Source organism: Rhinichthys klamathensis, unplaced genomic scaffold, assembly GCF_029890125.1.
Source record: "Rhinichthys klamathensis goyatoka isolate OS25496 unplaced genomic scaffold, OSU_Roscu_1.1 h1tg000261l_1, whole genome shotgun sequence".
NCBI lineage: Eukaryota > Metazoa > Chordata > Actinopteri > Cypriniformes > Leuciscidae > Rhinichthys > Rhinichthys klamathensis.
The window spans coordinates 1,192,645-1,211,658 of record NW_026606782.1 but is presented as its reverse complement, the minus strand read 5'-3'; the positions used below and the strand labels follow the sequence as shown (position 1 = coordinate 1,211,658).

Genomic DNA, 19,014 nt, shown 5'->3' with positions numbered 1-19,014 from the left:
ATTAAAAGCACTGATGAAATCCCAGTTTAGTGGATGATAACAATTTAGCAATGACAAACATTCTAAATTCAGTAATTTGTCTAATTGTTAATAAATACTGTGAATAATAATACGCGCACATGTAAATAAATAAATAAATAAATAAATATAAAGAAAGAATTTTATTTATAATAAGCGCACCTGTTGGAGGTGGAGCCGTTTTCTTTGCATTCAAATCATCTTTGGCAGCACTAGCCGCTTTACTGTGACAAGAAAAATGAATTTTTTTCATAATGAATGTTGAGGCCTGCATTTAAGGGTGCTTTCACACTATCCTTTTGGTACACATCCGGGTTCGATTGACATCAGTGTTTTTGGTTCATTTGGATGATGTTAACACTGTTTTCCTTGTCCGCATAAAAAGGGGTACGGTTCACTGCTGATATGAACATAATTGTACTAAATCGCGAAAGTGAACCGACATCTCATGACATATGATTTTATAAAACTGTGTTTAAAGGGGTCCTATTGGGCCCTTTTAAGAAGTCTTGATTTTGTCTTGATTTTGTTTTGGGGTGTACATTCATGCTTGATTGTTCAAAAAACGCATTATTTTTCACATATTTTACATATATTTTACATTATTACAGCATCTCTCTCCCCAGTCTCGAACACACCGATTTCGATGAAGCCCCTCCTTCCGAAATATGAAATGTGCTGTGCATTTGTCGGCCGCATACATCATAAAGGATGTCTTATTTCAGAACAGTAACGATTATAAAATTGACTGTTATTCCTAGTGAAGCGTAAATTGTTGTAATTTCTTTAATGACTTTGGAATGCAGTGGTCAGTTTACTGAAATGAAGCAGCCTCAATGACGTATGCGGCCCTCCGGAGGACGCAGCCTTTGAAATGAGACACAGCTAATGTCTCATTTCTGCGCGCCTTCAGCTTTTCAGCTTCAGCTTCAGGCCTACATTTGTGGCAGATAGATGCAAGTGCCTTTATGTGCTTTGAAAACAAAACTCGGGTTCATACCAGGCAATCGGAAGTGTGAAAGCACCCTAAATTTCTGATTCATTCATGCAATAAGAACACAAAGATACAAAATGAAGACCCCACACTGCTTTAAATTAGATTTGTTTACTTGGCCAGCGCTTTGGCGGCCTTCCTGGCCTGCACCTCTCTCCTGATTAGAATCATCTCCAGGTTCACTGGGCTGGGGATAAAACCAACCTCTCCCCCTTCCTTTACAGGCCGTCCAATCCACCAGTCATTATTAAACTTCTGTAAACACCAACAACAAAACAATACCATATATTAAAAATGATTTGATTTACTTAATGTAATGATTGTGCAGGTGATCTGTGAACACACTGACCTCTTTGATATGTAGGAAGTCTTTTGCTTCAAAGGAAACCCCATGCCCTGGTATGGGGACGTTGTCATCATCTGCAGGAGTGTAGGTGAAGTTTGTGCGAACGGCGAAAGCAACTGGCTTATACTGAATAATAGCAACAAAAAAGTAAGACTCTACATTTTGAAAAAACACATGAATGTGACCAATTTCCATCAGGATCCTTTGTGAGCATATGAACTGATGTAACAAAAAATCTCTGTCATTGAGGTTGTGTCCGAGTAAGCGTGTGAATGGCAGCAGACAGATACTTTGAGAAGGGTGCTGGAACTGGAAACACTGCTGATTTGAAAAACGGCACATGTGCTGCATTGCCCCAAGCAAGTTACTAATAATAGCTTTCATCCATTTACCTTCAAACCAATTGCAATGCACAAATTCATTCTTGAAGAGCTCCATATCAGCCCTGTGGAGGGCAATGCAGTCTAATGGCATCTACATGAGGCTTGAGGACAGTGCGGGTTTGAATAGATATGATGAGACTGAATGTACATGAGATCATTGTAATACAGCTCTATAACTTGTCCTTCAAGTGCTGTAAAATTTGCAAGGATAATTTATATGGAGTGCAGCAGGGTAAGCAACATGCAAACATGCAATCAGATCTGATTCGTCCATATTTACGAACCTTTACAGTAACAGGACAAAAGGACAATTGTAGAATTGTGTGTTATCAACTGAGATTTTGTGATAAACAGTTGGTTTGTTTGGGTAGTGATTGCCAACTAGGGTTTTGTGTAAAAAATTTGGGAATTCAGTTTTGTGGATTTCAATTTTGCTTTGTTAAACCTATAAAACTAAATTTTAAATTAAAATATGAAAGGATTTTAGGTTTTCAAAATAAATGATCACAATCTCAATCACATGCTTTTTTGTTTGTGTATTTATTTCATATTTATTATTTTTGAGAATGTCTTAAGAAAATCTGGTATAAATAAAAACATTTAATTAAAGGATTACTTGAGCCTTACTAAGACACAAACAATGTATATTTTTTCTATCTTAAAAAAAAAAAACAATGCTCCAATGCCAATATTTATAAAATTACTCTGTGCCATAACAAAATAATAAATGAATCAAACTAAATATTAATTCAAATGTGAAATCATTATATTATATTTTGGTATTTGATTCAAAATAAAGTGAAATGTCAGCTCAATGGCAGTCTGGCTGTTTATAGGCTGGTTTTAAGAGCCGATGCTCTGTGGGAGATGGCGCACTGAAGATGAGATGGCTCGTTCGCACAGCCAGGGGGTTTCATTCAGTTTTTAAAGCCTAGCTAAACTGGACCGATGATAAAACACCAAGCATTTGTCGTTGCTCATTTACAATTAGCTATGGTGCTTCTTATCAGTTTTTGGACTGTGTAAAGAATCAGGAGAAAAGGTACAAGTGATTTGCGTTTGTCAGTTGTGTGTAGACCATTGATTTGAGTCAATGAGTATAAGATTTAACACTGATGTGCTTTATCAACCAGGGCATTTGCTAATTAGCTTTTTCAACACAGCTACCTTGTTACTTTGACAGAGGAAAAAGAGCCATGCAAAATTTATGAGTACATCTAAAAAACGTGATATATTTCGGTCCTTGTGGCCAACGTCACTGGTAGCAGGAAATGGGTAGCCGAGAGAATTATGGACTTGCAATCTACCTTGGCCTTCTCGAGCTGGACTTGTGCATTCTTCTCCTTCTCCTCAGTGGCCCCTGTGTCCTGACGGTCCGCCGAACCCTACCACAGTCAAACAAGAGTAAGAACTACCATTATTATTATTATTATTATTATTACATACAGGCTCACTCTCTTTAACAAGACATTTCTCTCCATTCTGTCTCATCCTGAGCAGCAAGCACTTGCCTGTGCACATAGTGTCGAATGTAACACTCAGGAGAATTATGCTGAAACTATGCCGTCTTTGATTATAAAATAAAATAATAAAATGAGGCATATGCTCTGATATGTTGTTTTCAGTAGAGATCACTCCACTATATAATGACAGTGCCATCAAAGTCACAAATGATCCCAAACTTTCTCCTTCAGGGCTCCTTCATCAAATTTTATTAGCAACTCCTCACAAGGGGCACTGTTCAAAGTCAATGTCAGGCAATAAGAACTCAACGTAAAACCATTTAGCTCTGTCAAATTGAGCTTGTAAATTGATATGAGCATAATACTCCCTATTATTTTTTTAAACTAATGTATGGCAAAGTGCTACCACAAAACAAAGACTAGGTTTATAAAATTCCATAACATAAATGTCCATAATGTGTTCAACCCAGTGATGTGAAAATAAGTTTGATACTAAATCTTTTATAAGTCCTGCTGACCACATGGAGAGGTTTGATATTACATACCGTAATATATTACATGGCACCTTCACAACTTTTTTATGAAAAAACAAAGCTGTAGAAATGTGAATTCATCATCACATTGCAAATTTTTTTGGAGGTCTCCTACAATAGGTTTACATGCATCCAAGGTAAAAAAAAACACTTTATTTTCTCATAATATACATTGCACATAACCTCTTTCTCACAGTGTCTGAAACAGTTCGATCAAGGGTCCAGTCTCTCTCTAAACCCCTCCTTTCTAAGAGCATAATCTGCTCTGATTGGTCAGATAGTCCAATCTGTTGTGATTGGTTGACCAATGGCAGCCTGTGCCTGAAGCAAAACGCCCATTTCCATATCTGAATTTCAGCTCCAGAAGCTTCCTCAAGCACTTGTATATACAGTGATGCAAACAGTAACAAGTCCTCATCCGAGTTCATGCAAAGTGGATTTGCTTATACAGCGCAGAAAACAGCATCATCTCAACATGTCGACAACAACACAAACCAAATTCTTCCAGGTCTCAGCTAAAACTACAGTGTTTTGAGGGCGGGTAAAAGTAGACATTGTTTGCAAGCAGCCAATGAGGCTGGCATTATGCAAATTTGTAACAAAACAGGTTTGAGCAGGAAGTATGACACGAATTACTGACTCTTAACTCTTTCAGACAGTTCAGAATTGGTTCTTTCTTTTGGGAGACTATAACTCCATGTATCATGCATTTTGATCTTTGAAACTTTGGAGACCTTTTACATTCACAAACAGCTATATTACACACTACAACAAAGCTAATATCCGAAAAAGCATAACAAGGGCACTTTAATTTTTCCTAACCTACTTCTTGTATTCTATATGTCTTTAATCAGAATATTTGTTTAAGCAAAAACTGCAAACAAATATTATGACTATCACTATATATATAAATATTTAATCCTCTAGCCTAATTGACTTAGTTAACTTTAGCATATTATGTCACTAGATATGTGCATATGAGAATAACATTTTATATACTCTCATCCCTATAAGAATCAGTCCATTTCTAGAATAAGAGTTCAAATTTTAAGTTGAAAACAGTTTCGCAATGTCAGCAGAAGTCATGATGAGCCTCACTCTAGCACACTCTCCCAAAGGCACACCTTCACATGCTCACATGCACACTAACATGCTGACAGTAATGGCACAGTGACAAGCCCCTCGAGAGACACTGGTGCTACGCAGTCTGACAACGTCATATTGACCTTAATATAAGGCTGATAACCTTGCTGACAAGACCAGCATGTGTTGTGTTTTGGATGCTGGAGTGCTGATAAACAGCATGCCTATACCATTTTACTAGCTAGACCAGCACCAAACCAGCCTGATCCAGCATGGAAATTTATGCTTTTGTAAATCAGTGTCTTCTTTAGGGAAAGGAGGACAAAATGCGATCCCACATGAAATGATCACATCAAAGCAAAATGTTAATAAAAGTTGCAAATGGTGTAAGTATTTCATAAAGTCTGTCAAGAACATCAACGTGAGCTTGAATGTTATTATTAATGAATATTGTGAGTGTAACAAACAGGCTTGGATAAACTGACTCAAGGGCATGCAGCAGCTGGAAGATATGAGGCTAATTAACAGAGAAGGTGGTGAAACAAGATTGAGAAAAGGAGTGAATAAAATAAGGAATTGAGGGATAATTAGGTTCCCATAGGCACAGTCATGTAGAGGTGCTCGCTTTTGTTTACTCATGTCTGCCATAGACATCTGTTCACTCAGTGCCGCCTCTCCAGCAAGTCAATGTCATGGAGAGAGCAGTACAAAACGCTGCTGAATTATTAACCAATGCCACGCTCACCAAGATGCTCTTTTCCAACCACAGAGTTTAGTGGGGATTCGAATCGTGATGCCTCTCCATAATACTGAAAGGGAATAGCTGATTTTTCTGAGCCAGCGATCAGACCGTCTCTTTTCTATCTAGTCATTGTTCAAGCCAAGGTACTGCCATGTTATGCAAAAAAATCTACAAAGCAACTGCAGAGACATTTTGTGACGAGAGCTTTTTTGGACACCAAATTCTAGACTTCAGTGTTCCTTTATCTTCATAGGTACATTGCAGATGGGCTTGTGATTGATTTATTATTGCAAACCCAAATTAACAACCAACAAATTGAGTGACAGCTAGCCAAATTTGAATTCCCTCATCTGACCTACAGTGGCATTTCATGTAATTCCTCTTTGGAGAACTAATGGTTGCCATTAAACAAACCAAACCAAATGTAATATTGCACAAAGAGAACAGACTGTATCATTTTAATGATTTATTTGATTGCAATATTTAAGTAATGTCTTTGCCATGAAGCTTTGAACAAACTCTAAGAGAGAAAGTCTTCAATAGCAAGTCCGAATGTTGACTATGCTGCTCCAAAATATTTGATTCTTTTAAACAGTTTAGAGCTGATTTTGTGTTTTGGGTCATTGTCCTGCTGCATCACCCAAATAGGCTTTAGATTCAGCTCATGCACAGATGGTTAGACAATCTCTTTAAAAAGTTTCTGGCATGTTGCAAATTATCCAGTTCCTAATGTAGCAAAACCTGAACTGAGATGGACGATGGCATCATTGTTTTCTCCGAAGCTGCTGTATAAATGAACTAAATTTATAACTAATGATTTTTTACAACCGGAATGAATCAACACTGAACTTACTTATGCTGGACAATGACACTATTTTCTTATAGATCTGCTGTACAGCCCAAACAAACTTTGTTGCATTATTTTCCTGTTATCACTGAATCTGTTTAGTAAAAAGCACTATATAAATAAAGGTGACTTAACTTGACTCGACTTAATGTAAATTCCTACTACACCTTTTATAATACTGGACTGATTGAACAGACCAGACAGTCATCATTTGCATTACTGTATTTTAACTAAATAATACATTTTCTAAGACACTAAGTCACAGCACTGTATCTTAAAGTAAATTCAGTGATTGTCTGAATTGCACATACTCAAACATGGCAAAGAAAATTAGTCCAAACGCACTGCGGCAGCAAATTATTGCTTAAAATAGAGATCAGAGGAGAGATTACCAATTATCGCCACTGGTTTTATATGAGTATTTTTAACTTCCAAACAAGTATGACACCTTATCATTTTTTTGTTGTTGTTAAAGCTACAATTCATGCAATTGGATAAAACATTAAATTACAAACATTTACTATAAACGTAATTCAGATTGATGATATTATGAAATACAAATGAGGAAAATTCCTTCTATCAGTATTTTATCAATACAACCGAGGACTGTGTGTGTGCCTGCATTAAAAGCTGTAAGGGATAGAGGAGAACAGACGTTGCTATGGAAACCTCAAGAAAAGGAAATGTGCTGGCTATGCAGTAAATTTCTTATGAGGTGTATGATTTTTTAAATCTAGATTTCCCATTAAAGTACAATAATTGTTCTAATCATTAAAATAAGTAGTAATGAAAGTTTTTTTAATCCATACAAATAAATAAATGAATTGTGTTGTGTTTTTTAATAATTAGGATAGTTAAACGATTGTCATTAATAGACACAAGTAAGTAACAGTATCACACTAGTGGATTTTGCTTAGTCTACTGCTATAACGGTTTGAGTCCTGGGCCGAACTCCAACATTCACCTACTGCAACCTGTGTGACTCCTGCTACCGCACCACAGAACATGTCATAAGATTTGGGTCAGATCCATTTAGTGAGTCAGCACCTTTTACTTCAACACTGGGAGTAAAGCGGGAGCCACAAATGTAGAGAAAAATATTCTGTCAGACAGTAACACTTTATGCTGTATTACAACCATTACAACTGAGAGTTTAATTAAATAGATTCAAGGCTAAGTTCGGCCTCAGGTGAATGTATGGGTGAGGATTTCCTGAGCTTTGAGTAGACAAAACTGAGGACAAATCTGTGGATGGTGGAGCAGCACACTTTCTTATTCGAAACCGAGTCCTAATCTAATTAAGACTATAAGATTAAGATGTCCTGACTGTTGCTAAATGAACTCTGGCTTGTCGCCCAGGTATTCAACTGATCTGTATGGCTATGCCAAATGTTACTGTTTGTGCACTATAAAGTAATGACTGAATATATATATATATATATATATTTTTTTTTTACAATTTATACTTGTAATTTGTAAGTAAGTGATGCTATCATCTAGAAATAGATAGATAAACATGCAAGTACAATAAAGAATGTCTTATCAATTTTATAATTCTTCAATACTAGAAGTGGCATCTCTCCATTTTAAAGGGTTAGTTCACCCAAAAATGAAACTCAACCTCATGTTGTTCCAAACCTGTAAGACCTTCGTTCATCTTCGGAACACAAATTAAGATATTTTTGATGAAATCTGAGAGCTTTCTGTCCCTCCATTGACAGCAACGTCCTTGCAACTTTCAAGGCCCAGAAAGGTGGTAAAAACATTGTTAAAATAGTCCATGTGACTATAGTAGTTCAACCTTAATGTTATGAAGCGATGAGAATACTTTGAGTATTCTCAAAAAAAAAAGTATTCTCATCGCTTCATAACATTAAGGTTGAACTACTGTAGTTTTTCTACTGTCATTTTAATGATGTTTTTACCACCTTTCTGGGCCTTGAAAGTTGCAATGACATTGCTGTCAATGGAGGGACAGAAAGCTCTCAGATTTCATCAAACATATCTTAATTTGTGTTCCGAAAATGAACGAAGGTCTTACGGGTTTGGAATGACGTGAGGGTGAGAAATTAATGACAGAATTTTCATTTTTGGGTGAACTATCCCTTAAAATAACACACAATATATCATAATTCAAAATGGGCTCTGCTAGGAAAATTGGTCGCTATGTTAAATTATATAAAGTAGTTATCACATTTATCAGTTTTAAGAGATGATTTTAGTGTTTTTCTATAAAAACACTGCATATTACCAAAGCATTCAATAACACTCACTTCAAAGACATATCAATGTTAAATAAAAACAGGAACTCGCTCTAAGGCTTTTTTGACTCAATCCCAATTTCTTACCCTGGTGAACAATGACGATGTCAACCTGTATTTTTTATCATCTTAACACCAGTTAGAGGCAATGTATAGCAGGTACAGATATAGTCTTTTCTGTAGGCATTCTAAACACAAAAACAGCCCACTATGAGAATTGTGGGAGAGACAAGCTACACTCGTGGACAGTTCGTCTCTCTTTCTGGCTGTTGCTCCTGGTCATGATTGCTTCTCTGTAAGGAGATTAAGATGGCATGCGTCAATCCAGGATTTGGAGAGAAAGAGACAAATACAAACTCATCCTGTCCAGCGGACAACACTGCAGACAGAGACAGTTTCACACGTACTCACCAACCAGCAGCTACAAAACATGAACTTTGCAACTAAATTTTGATTGTTTTCTGACCGACAAAAGTGATTGAACTTCAATTTTTCTAATCGATCTTGTTTTAGTAAAAGGATCTATGAAAACTATCTACGCATAAAACGAGATTACATGACAAGCTAAATTAAATTAGACATTTGGAACTGGTTTCAGAAAAAAATATTTTGAGTTTATTTATTTATTTTTGCCAATGGCGTAAGAAAAATAAACTTAATTTAACATGAAATCTAAAAACAAGTCTTTATCTTATCATCTTCTTTTTATCTTGTCCACTTAATGACATGTATTGTTTTTACACAAACACACACACAAATATATATATATATATATATATATATATATATATATATATATATATATGCATCAGATACCAACAAGGGGGTTTAATGCCCCTTTGCCAGGTCAAGTGTTTTAGGCATCTAGTAAAGCAAACCAGTTATCCAGGTATTTTCCCCAAAAATTTTCCACAAAACCCCACACCTGTTCTATATTTAGAGATTATTTGAGAAACAGCTGAGTTTTGTAATCCTGACAATTGGAAAAGGATTACGTTCATAACACTGCTCAGCACAATTCCATCACTTTTCAGCATTGCAATGATTGCGCAACCTGTCACGTGGAGGTTACATTTTCAGGACTAACCTATTTTTCTTTTGACAGAAAACATCCAGCATAGACGGCTCTGTACCCCAGTACTGCACAAGCAGTATATTCTCCATGGTAGGCTACATAAAAGCAATGATGCAGAGCAGCTCAAGCTCACATGGATTACAGCTGAAAGCAACAGATGGCACTCTCCTCGAATGACACTCTCATGTCTACCTCATCATCACTCCCTCACACACACACACAAATGCACTAACACAGAAGATGTTTTACCTTTTTCTTGGGTGGCATGCCCACTTGCTCGTTTTTCTTTTCGTTTCTCCACGATTAACAGCTTAAGTAGTGGTCAATTTGTGCTCTCGCAGCCGAGATTGACCAACGACTGAGAAATATCCATGTACTATCCCCTTTAATCTGTTCCGTCCCAGGACAGCGAGCCAACTTTGTCAGATGAACCCTAAGCAGGTTTTACTGCATGTTTTGCGCGTTGTGAAATTCATAACGTCGTGAGCCTCAGGTTTATCTGATTGTCGCAAACGATGAAGACCGAAAGTCTCTCCATGAGTGGACACACAAGCAGTGTGAGAGTCTCTCGCTGTGAGTGGAGTTTGCCACACTACTCCTCAACCCTCCCCCGCTCTGAAGGGCTTTATTCCACATAGTGGCATCTGTTGCTCCAAGCACGAACTGCAAACCCGCGCGATTAGCAAAATTGATATTCTGTATAAGGTAGGGTATATATTCGTAAGTACAACTCGTAGACATAACGTTTTCTAGAAGGAGATAACGATGTTAAAGGGATAGTTCACCCAAAAATGAAAATCACCCCATGATTTACTGCACCCTCAAGCCAGGTGTATATGACATTCTTCTTTCAGACGAATACAATCGGGGTTATATTAAAAAAAAATGTCCTGGCTCTTCCAAGCTTTATAATGGCAGTGAATGGCCGTTTCTTATTTGAAGTCCATAAAAGTGCATCCATCCATGATAAAAGTACTCCACATGGCTTTGGGGGGTTAATAAAGGCCTTCTGGCCTCCTTAGTGTATTTAAAATAAGGGGTGAATTTAGGTTAAAGGGGAACTTGGCAACTCTAGCCATTTCTTCGCTGATTTTCACTTTTGTTGTCGCATGTTTTCTCATCGAGCTCCCCCTACAGCTGTGCGGCGTATATTTTCACAACACTGTCATTAAAAAACTCACTTGCGGCGCCCTCCTCCCACTTTCTACCGCTGCTTATGTGCATTTGTTATTATCGGAGCTGGTCAACTTTATCGTGTGGAGCTATGTCTACCGAGGTGGGTAATACATCATACACAGTATCATAGAATTATGTCGAATTGCCATAAAGCAGTTCGGGTTTCTCGCTTCTCACGAGACTTCCTATTTCCAACTTACCGGGACGTTAGTCCCGATGTTGCAAGGTTGGTTTTCCGCCTGGGAACGCTGGGGGCAGCGGGGAAAGTCACCATTCTCTCCAGAACAGGTTAATGAACCATTCAAATGATTTCTAAACGGTTTGATTAAGGCCCCATCCACACTACTGCGTTTTAGTTTAGAAACGGAGAATTAAAACGAATACGATCTCCGTCCACACCAGCGTTTTAGCTGCGTATTAGGATTGATCTCCGTCCACATTAAAACGACTGAAAACGCGGATCACGTGACCATTCACCAACACTGGGCATGCGCGTGCCGGTGTAAACACAACTTCATTGATAAAATTATCCCACCATGCTCTGGGTTAACCACAAACCGACGCTCCGTACGGTCAACGCCGCCGCTGCACACGGGGAATTGTCACAGATCGCTCGAATAATAGCTTCACTCCGGCGCATGTAGGCAGTTATAGCGTTGTAAAATGCAGAATTTACTTGTACAACAGCTGCTAGCAAAGATATAGGCTACGCCATGACTGATGACACCCAATCATAGAGCCGAGCGTGAGCCTCTACTACGTCATCGTTTCTAAAGTCCTCCGTTTTGACCCGTCTACACTAAAACGCCCTCCGGAGAATCAAAACGAAAAACGGGTCGGCAGCGTTTCTAAACTTCTCCGTTTTGGGTCTCCGTTTTTTTCCGTTTTAGTGTGGACGGGAGGTGCAAACGTAGCAAAAGGTCTCCGTTTTTAAACGAAAACGCAGTAGTGTGGACGGGGCCTAAGTTGAAATAGTTGTCAAGTGCCCCTTTAAGTCAGGTCCCAATTTCCTAAATCATGACTTGTCAGATATGAGTTTCAAATGTTGGGGGCCGCTTCAAATGTCATAAGTCGATTTTCATCATGTTTTACTATAGGGAGTAGGCTACACAAATGTGGTCCTCAAGAATAAAATAGTTCCAAAAGGCTACTAACCTTCAGAATTAAATGCTTTGCGCCTCCAAGCTACACAGGAGTTCGAATCAGGAAACGAATCAGGTTGAGTAAATGATTCAATTACTAAATTATGAAGACATTGACTGAATTTGATATTGCATACTAGAACACTACTTTTACCATTTCTGCCATAATGCTATTCCAATTATTCCGGAATGAAAGTTTTTTTTTTTTTCAGGCCTGACTGAAAGTGTTTGGAACAAATCGGATGATGGAATGATTCACTCATATTACAGTCACTTGTCGCCACCTACAGGTGAAATGATGTAACCGATAGAAAAAGTCACTAATATATAATAATAATATTAATAATAATAATTCCACAGTGAAAAGGCCCATTGTTCATGGACTGTAATATCAGCATAATAATTGCCACTTGAACAATCAAATTTGACCGGAACTAACAGTTGTGTTGATTGTACAAAAGTATCAAAATGTTCTTAAAATCAAATATTTTTATTCACACAACAAAACATGACAGAAAATTGGACATTTTAAATGCATAAACAACAGCAGGAGTATGATTCACCAGCATTACACATGGAGCAAACACTGTGCCAAATATTACATAGCCATTATACCAAGTAAAAGGTGAATTTGCACAAAAATACTGCAGTCTGACTGGGATACACAGCTTTTGGAAATACTGTAGACACTATTATTTTTATATACAATCAATTATAATTACTATAGACTAACATTATAGCCCAGTAAAGACCACTACATCTTTCTAGATTACCTATATATGGCACTAATCAGATGACAGAGTATTAAAGGTGTACACCTGTGAGTAAGCGATGGTGATCCTGTATGTGTGTGTGTGTGTGTGTGTGTGAGAGAGAGAGAGAGAGAGAGAGAGAGAGAGAGAGAGAGAGAGAGAGAGAGAGAGAGAGAGAGAGAGAGAGAGAGAGAGAGACTCTTTTAGGATGTGCATTTCTCTTCAGTGTTTGCATGTATCTTGTAAACTTGTTTTGATAGAAGGAAAAACTCTAGATAGCATCCATAAAGAAGTCAAGTACAAAAAAAGTGAGAAAGTGGATCAGAACCATTCATACAAGACACTAAATATTGTGCCTCCAGTTATTGTTATTTTGTCATAAATAGTTTATTTGGATCACCTTGAATGGTTTGCTATTTAGGATAATAGTTTTATTATCTTCTGTTTATATGCATATTTATCAAATATATTAGGCAATTAAATAGTCCTGAAAATCATAATGGAATTGGTCATAAGTAATTCAGTCTGTCTTGTCTTTTGATTATAATTTGTTTTATTAAAATTAACGTTCAATGCCACAAGAGTTAATGTTGATGCATTCTGTGTTCTTATAAAATATACACATACATTAATTATTAACCAATATCTCACACTGCGTCGAATGACGCTTTGGGGAACGCCTCAGGTGTGACAGGTGTCTGAAATCACAATCAAATCACATCAATCACATTGACCGGTGACAGCCCGTGAATCATTAATGTGAATGATTAACATGCGACCTGGAAGTATAAAAGGGCGCCTTGCAAACATGACAATATCCTTTTTCGTCTTAAGGGACTGTTTTGTCTGTAACCACTTTGAAAATAAGGTAATTATGAAATGCTTTCAGAAGTGTGCAGACCCGTGCTCAAGATATCTGAAGCCGGGTGTCACACACGAACTGTGCATTTTTCTGTCTGGGAAGAGGGAACTGCCTGTACAAATTGTGAGAATTTTTCTTTGTGAACGCTCCACTCTCGCCTGTCCCTCTTCTCGAGAGGGACTTCGCATGCTGCCTGAACCTGTTTGTTTTGCGAATAGCTTACTCTCATTGCAGGCAGGATCACGGTCCTCTTGAAGCCAGCACACACGAGTATGTTTACAATTGAGTTATTTCATTCATCACTTCTGAACCTAAAAAATGTTTCTATATAATTGCTAGCCTACTTGCCGTTAGACTAACGGTAACTCTAGGCTTGGAGTCCCTTTTATGACGTCACGCCCAGCCTAGTGGAAGGGAGGGGGAGTGTAAAAAGTACCAACTTTTCATATTATATTCAGCATTTTGGTATAAAAAAACAAAAAACAATGGTGGGCAGTTCTTATCTTTATGTTTAGTAAGCACATTGCATTATCTTTGTGAAAAATGTAACCTGCAATTTTCACTTTAAGCATTTCTGCCTCTGACCCTTCACTTTGTGAATGTAGGTTTCTAGAAAGCATCCCTGTATGACAGCCTCCTCCCATGGGAGTCGTTAGGCCGAAGCCTGCCCCCTTCTCTGCATTCTGGGGCGACAAGAGTAATGCAGCGTGGTGCAGAGGCATGGTTTATAAAGATCCTGGGTTAGGCCTCAAATATGCCTCCCCGGTACAATGTGTCTTTATTGAGAAGGGTTAGGCCGTCTTTCGCCTCACGAAGAGACTGGGTCGTCTGCCCGACGCTGCCATGCAGAACTAGCATACGGAATCTGGGCTGCCAGTTTAGGCTTCGCTTACCCCGCTGAGCTACTACTCGGGCGTTGGGTTGTAGGTGGTTTGGCTCACAAACAAGCCCCACTCCCCTAGGTTGGGCACAGATACATTTTCTGTCACCCCTAGAGCCGCTGGCAGGCCCGCACCCTGGTAAACCTCAGAGTGAGGTGGGAGTATTCCCCTGTGATACAGGGTAGGTCTGAGTACTTTATTTTCAATTTTGTATTATCCTACCTCGCACTACTATGGCTCGGGTCGAGCGGGAAGTTCTAGCTTCACTTCTTCTTTTGTCGAAGTACGCTCCCCTGAAGCCAGAGAATTGCCATGAGCTGACGCCCATGTGTACAGATGTTAGTCCCCTGACTCTGGGGCCTCCGTTGAAGCAGAGTGGCGTATGTTGTACTCCCCTTGTTTTAACCCTCTAGGCGCCACGGTCGAGTTTACTCGACAAGATGCGGCACTGAATAAAACGGCAGATTTTGTAAAATAGGGTGTGAAATTTCGTTTGACCTCCCCTCCACTATGAGCACGCGGACTCCTGAGTCTGGTCAGACGGTCGTATAGGCCTCTTGTGAGGCCTCCCAGTTAGATCAGCCCTTAGGCCTTCACAGGCCTCCTCAGTGTTTTGAAACACAAACACTGGGTAGATCCATGGATCGAGTAGAGAAACTCCCCTCGCTGGCAAGGGTTGGAAAGCACTTGCTGAGTCATACTCTGTAGGATATCCCGTCTCTGAGATCCGGGCCGAGTGGTTCACTGCCAGCTTCGCAGTCCCTCGGGTTGGATGCCTTACCTAAAGGCAAGTGTCCAGAGGCTCTGTCTTCGGACAGACAGGAAGTGGCCTGACTAAGTGTCTATGTAACTGACGCCAGGTCAGGCTGTCCTGGTGCCATTTCGGGGTGAGTACGTTCCCCTGAATAGTGATTGGCTGGGGTTCCTTCGGGTTCCCTAGCCACATTCCCTAGAAGGGACCCCTTCTAATTGAAGTTGTAGTCCTAGGCCTTTGAGCGGGCCTTTCATTTAACCATGTTTATGGAGGTTTTCCTGCAAGGCTTATAGCTTGGGCTATGACCGTTGGGAATTCTGTCACTGACAGCCCAGTGTGACCTGAGGGTGAGTGGTTCTAGCATTTCATTTGAATTTGCTGGTTCGGACAGTTGTCACTGCCAATGGGCATGCACTCCCCTCAGCATGGCGGCGTGGGTATATCGTTCCCCAAAGCGTCATTCGACGCAGTGCGAGTTCCCTTTCGAAAGGGAACGTCTCAGGTTACGACTGTAACCTATGTTCCCTGAGAACAGGGAACGAGACACTGTATCTCCTTGCCATGCCTCGGGGCCTGCCTACTGAACAGTCCCTTCAGACGAATATTGTCATAAGATATTGTCATGTTTGCAAGGGGCCCTTTGATACTTCCAGGTCGCATGTTAATCATTCACATTAATGATTCACGGGCTGTCGCCGGTCAATGTGATTGACGTGATTTGATTGTGATTTCAGACACCTGTCACGCCTGAGGTGTTTCCCAAAGCGTCATTCGACGCAGAGTCTCGTTCCCTGTTCTCAGGGAACATAGGTTACAGTCGTAACCTGAGAGGTTCTTTTGATTTCTTTAGATTCTTACAAAATGACATTTTTATCATCTAACCTAGTAAAAATTTTAAATAAATGTGTAGTAGCCAAGAGTATGAACAATACAACTATCCTTTTTTAAATGTTTCTCTCTTTTAAATGTCATCAACCCACACACATACACATAAGCAGTCATGATAATTCCATGAGTACAGATTTACTAAATTACTAGTAGACAAATCTTAGCGTGAGACACTTAACGTCAGTCACACTAACTGAATTTCTGTGGAGTGTCTGTTGACCATAAAAATGTCTGCTACATTGTCTAAGTATAGATGGCCTTAGCCTACAATGCAATCAAAATAAGGACACAGCTCTTTGCCTGTTTATAAATTTTTTTTTTAGACCAGCACATTTAGACATGTGCATAAATATTACACACAATGAACATGCATTAATATGCATGTGAAAGCACATGCAGTTGGATTACGCTTTTCACACACACACACACAGTGAATCTATAAGCCTCTTACAGAGGGGTGTGTGCAGTGTAAAGCCACACTCAGTATTACACTTCTCAGAAGGGCACAACTAGGCAAACACACGCACTACTGGAGTTCCAGCTTCAGCACCTTTCTCCTCTGGTCCATTCAACCTCACACACACAAACACATCCAGCTGGAAGACAAACATCTGTCTGACCTTACAATCACACCTGAAATGATCAGCCTTTCGGTGAGAGACTGCAAAACCCTAACCCTGATCCTTAGTTGGTGACAAGACACTTCATCCAAATATAAGAATTCTGTCATCATTTACCCTCATGTCATCTCAAACCTGTTTGATTATATTCTTTCTTTCTTTCAACTATATGCATGTTTCAACTATATCCATGCAATGAAATTAGGGGGTCCTAAAAATCTTCTTTTGTGTCATACAGGACCAAGTGAACTATCCCTTTAAAAAGCAGAGTTCGTAAGTTTATATGATCCTTCTGAGGGATTCAATTCGATTATTGCTGACTTTAATGATACATCAAATTTAGTCCAGTACCAACTAGAATATCTGCCTCTTTTTTGTACCTAAAATATTGGCTATAGTGACTGTCTACTTACAATACTCCAGAAGAGCTTATTTTGTGTTTCTGGGAGGTTTTTCCCCTCAGTAATCCTTGTTCTTAACAGCATTCAGGTCACTCATTATGCCTGTTTGAAATGCGTCCTGGCATGAAAGCATCTTTCCCTGCACATCTGTTTGAATATGGCACTATAAATCAAATTTATAGGGTCTTCAGGGACCATGGATCGATTTTTAGTCTCACTGAGCAGCGTTTTCAAACATCAAACCACTTTCACAAGATCATTGTGGTAATAATGACAAACTAAATTATATTCTACATAAAGGCTAATGTTGTGGCATTCGATGGGCTGCTCCCTTTATATGCTAATTAGGACCTTGTTTTAAATACATTTTTGACAGTCACATCATTATAACCACAAACTGGCCCTCACACACTGTCAATAAAGAGCTCAGTTCCATCTAAAGCCAAATGTCCCAACGAAATCCATGTGCCTTGATTGACAATTTAGCTAGAAACACACTTACAATGAACCTTAGGGCTGCCCCTCTTAGTTTCAGACAGTACTCACCCAAGAGACGTTTTTATTCTTAAGAGTTCTAGGCATTTCTGCAAAGAGGAGAAGGAGAACCGGTGACTGATGCCCTCAATTTCGAAATTCACCTCTGAGATCTGTGGCTCATTTGCGCTGGTGTCTGGTCCCACCGAAGTTAGGCTTTGATATGATACACAGTGGCCATTGGCCACCCCCTACATGATGTGTAGAGCAACTGACATGACCATGACATAACGAAAACTACAAAGTTTGATCTTCTTGTCTCTATCATTTTCTCCCTCTTCAGCCCCTCTGCCTGGCAATGCATTAAAATACTGCATGGATATGCAACATAACATCTGGATGATGCTCCGCCCCATAGTACTGGAGGCAGGAACTCATGAGCGGCCAATCCAGCCCACCCAACAGCTGGGAGAGGAGATTTAAAATGATAGAAAGAATAAGGTGGAGCACAGGGCACGTCCTGCCCAGTGTTGTCAGACAGATTGTATGTCTCTCTAAAACAGGATGAGCAATGCTCATAATCCTCCGGCACTGTTCAAACACTCCCTGTCCTGCCTCTGGAATAGGTCAAACATACTGCAAAACAGCAGGGTATGCTTTTCATATAACCATCAACTAATACCAGCCTTCTCTCTGTAAATATGATAGGTTAGTTTGGTAGTAACAACAACAAATCAAACAGATCTGACCAACATTGAAAACAAATGGTGAAAATATACTATAGGCCTAATGTATTTTAATGGAAAAATATGCAAATGGCGCTCTGTGGCACGGCAGGGTTTTTGAACGGCTCTTCACTTCTAGTACAGGGTGCGACCTTCTATATACTTAATCTTATGTATCTTGCAACTAATGTAATTTTTTTCTCTTAATACTCACCGTTGATATACATGAACAACAGGTAAAATTACATTTCAATCAGCATCGAACTGTCAGTATAGCAAATTAAATTTTGGGGTGGCCAATCAGATGTCAAGGGACACCCCTCAGGCTCCATCACTGTATCATCTTGCAATGGCCGATTATTGGGATTATTTTGTACATTGCAATGGACTATTTTTTTATCACATCATTTTTAAGATAATATACAGGTAAAATACAATGAACAAAACTAGCAAATACAACTCTAATATTTATACCATGTAACGAAAACAAAAAATTCCAAAAGCAGGAGTTTCCAAAAGTGCGATAATATTTGCACAAGCCGCTCCTTTTGCAATGATATGCAACCTAACTGATTTCTTACTACTTTAAAATGT

The 19,014-nt window shown here is 39.1% G+C and overlaps 1 protein-coding gene across 5 annotated transcripts in view; it reads right to left on the bottom strand.

Annotated features, from left to right (window-relative positions):
- The window catches only part of cacnb2b (calcium channel, voltage-dependent, beta 2b), a 42,947-nt gene that overhangs the window by 10,217 nt on the left and 13,716 nt on the right, over nt 1–19,014 (bottom strand). For 2 of the 5 annotated variants that reach the window (XM_056267531.1, XM_056267532.1), the window contains exons 1-5: nt 9,995–10,327; nt 3,049–3,126; nt 1,362–1,484; nt 1,128–1,267; nt 181–242 (exon numbers count right to left, since the gene is read on the bottom strand). In XM_056267531.1, the coding sequence (XP_056123506.1) occupies nt 181–242; nt 1,128–1,267; nt 1,362–1,484; nt 3,049–3,126; nt 9,995–10,012 (421 nt within the window). In that variant the 5' untranslated portion in view covers nt 10,013–10,327. Of the gene's footprint in view, nt 1–180; nt 243–1,127; nt 1,268–1,361; nt 1,485–3,048; nt 3,127–9,994; nt 10,328–17,767; nt 18,029–19,014 lie in introns of those variants that run through there. The other 3 variants (XM_056267528.1, XM_056267529.1, XM_056267530.1) reach the window with 2 other exon arrangements.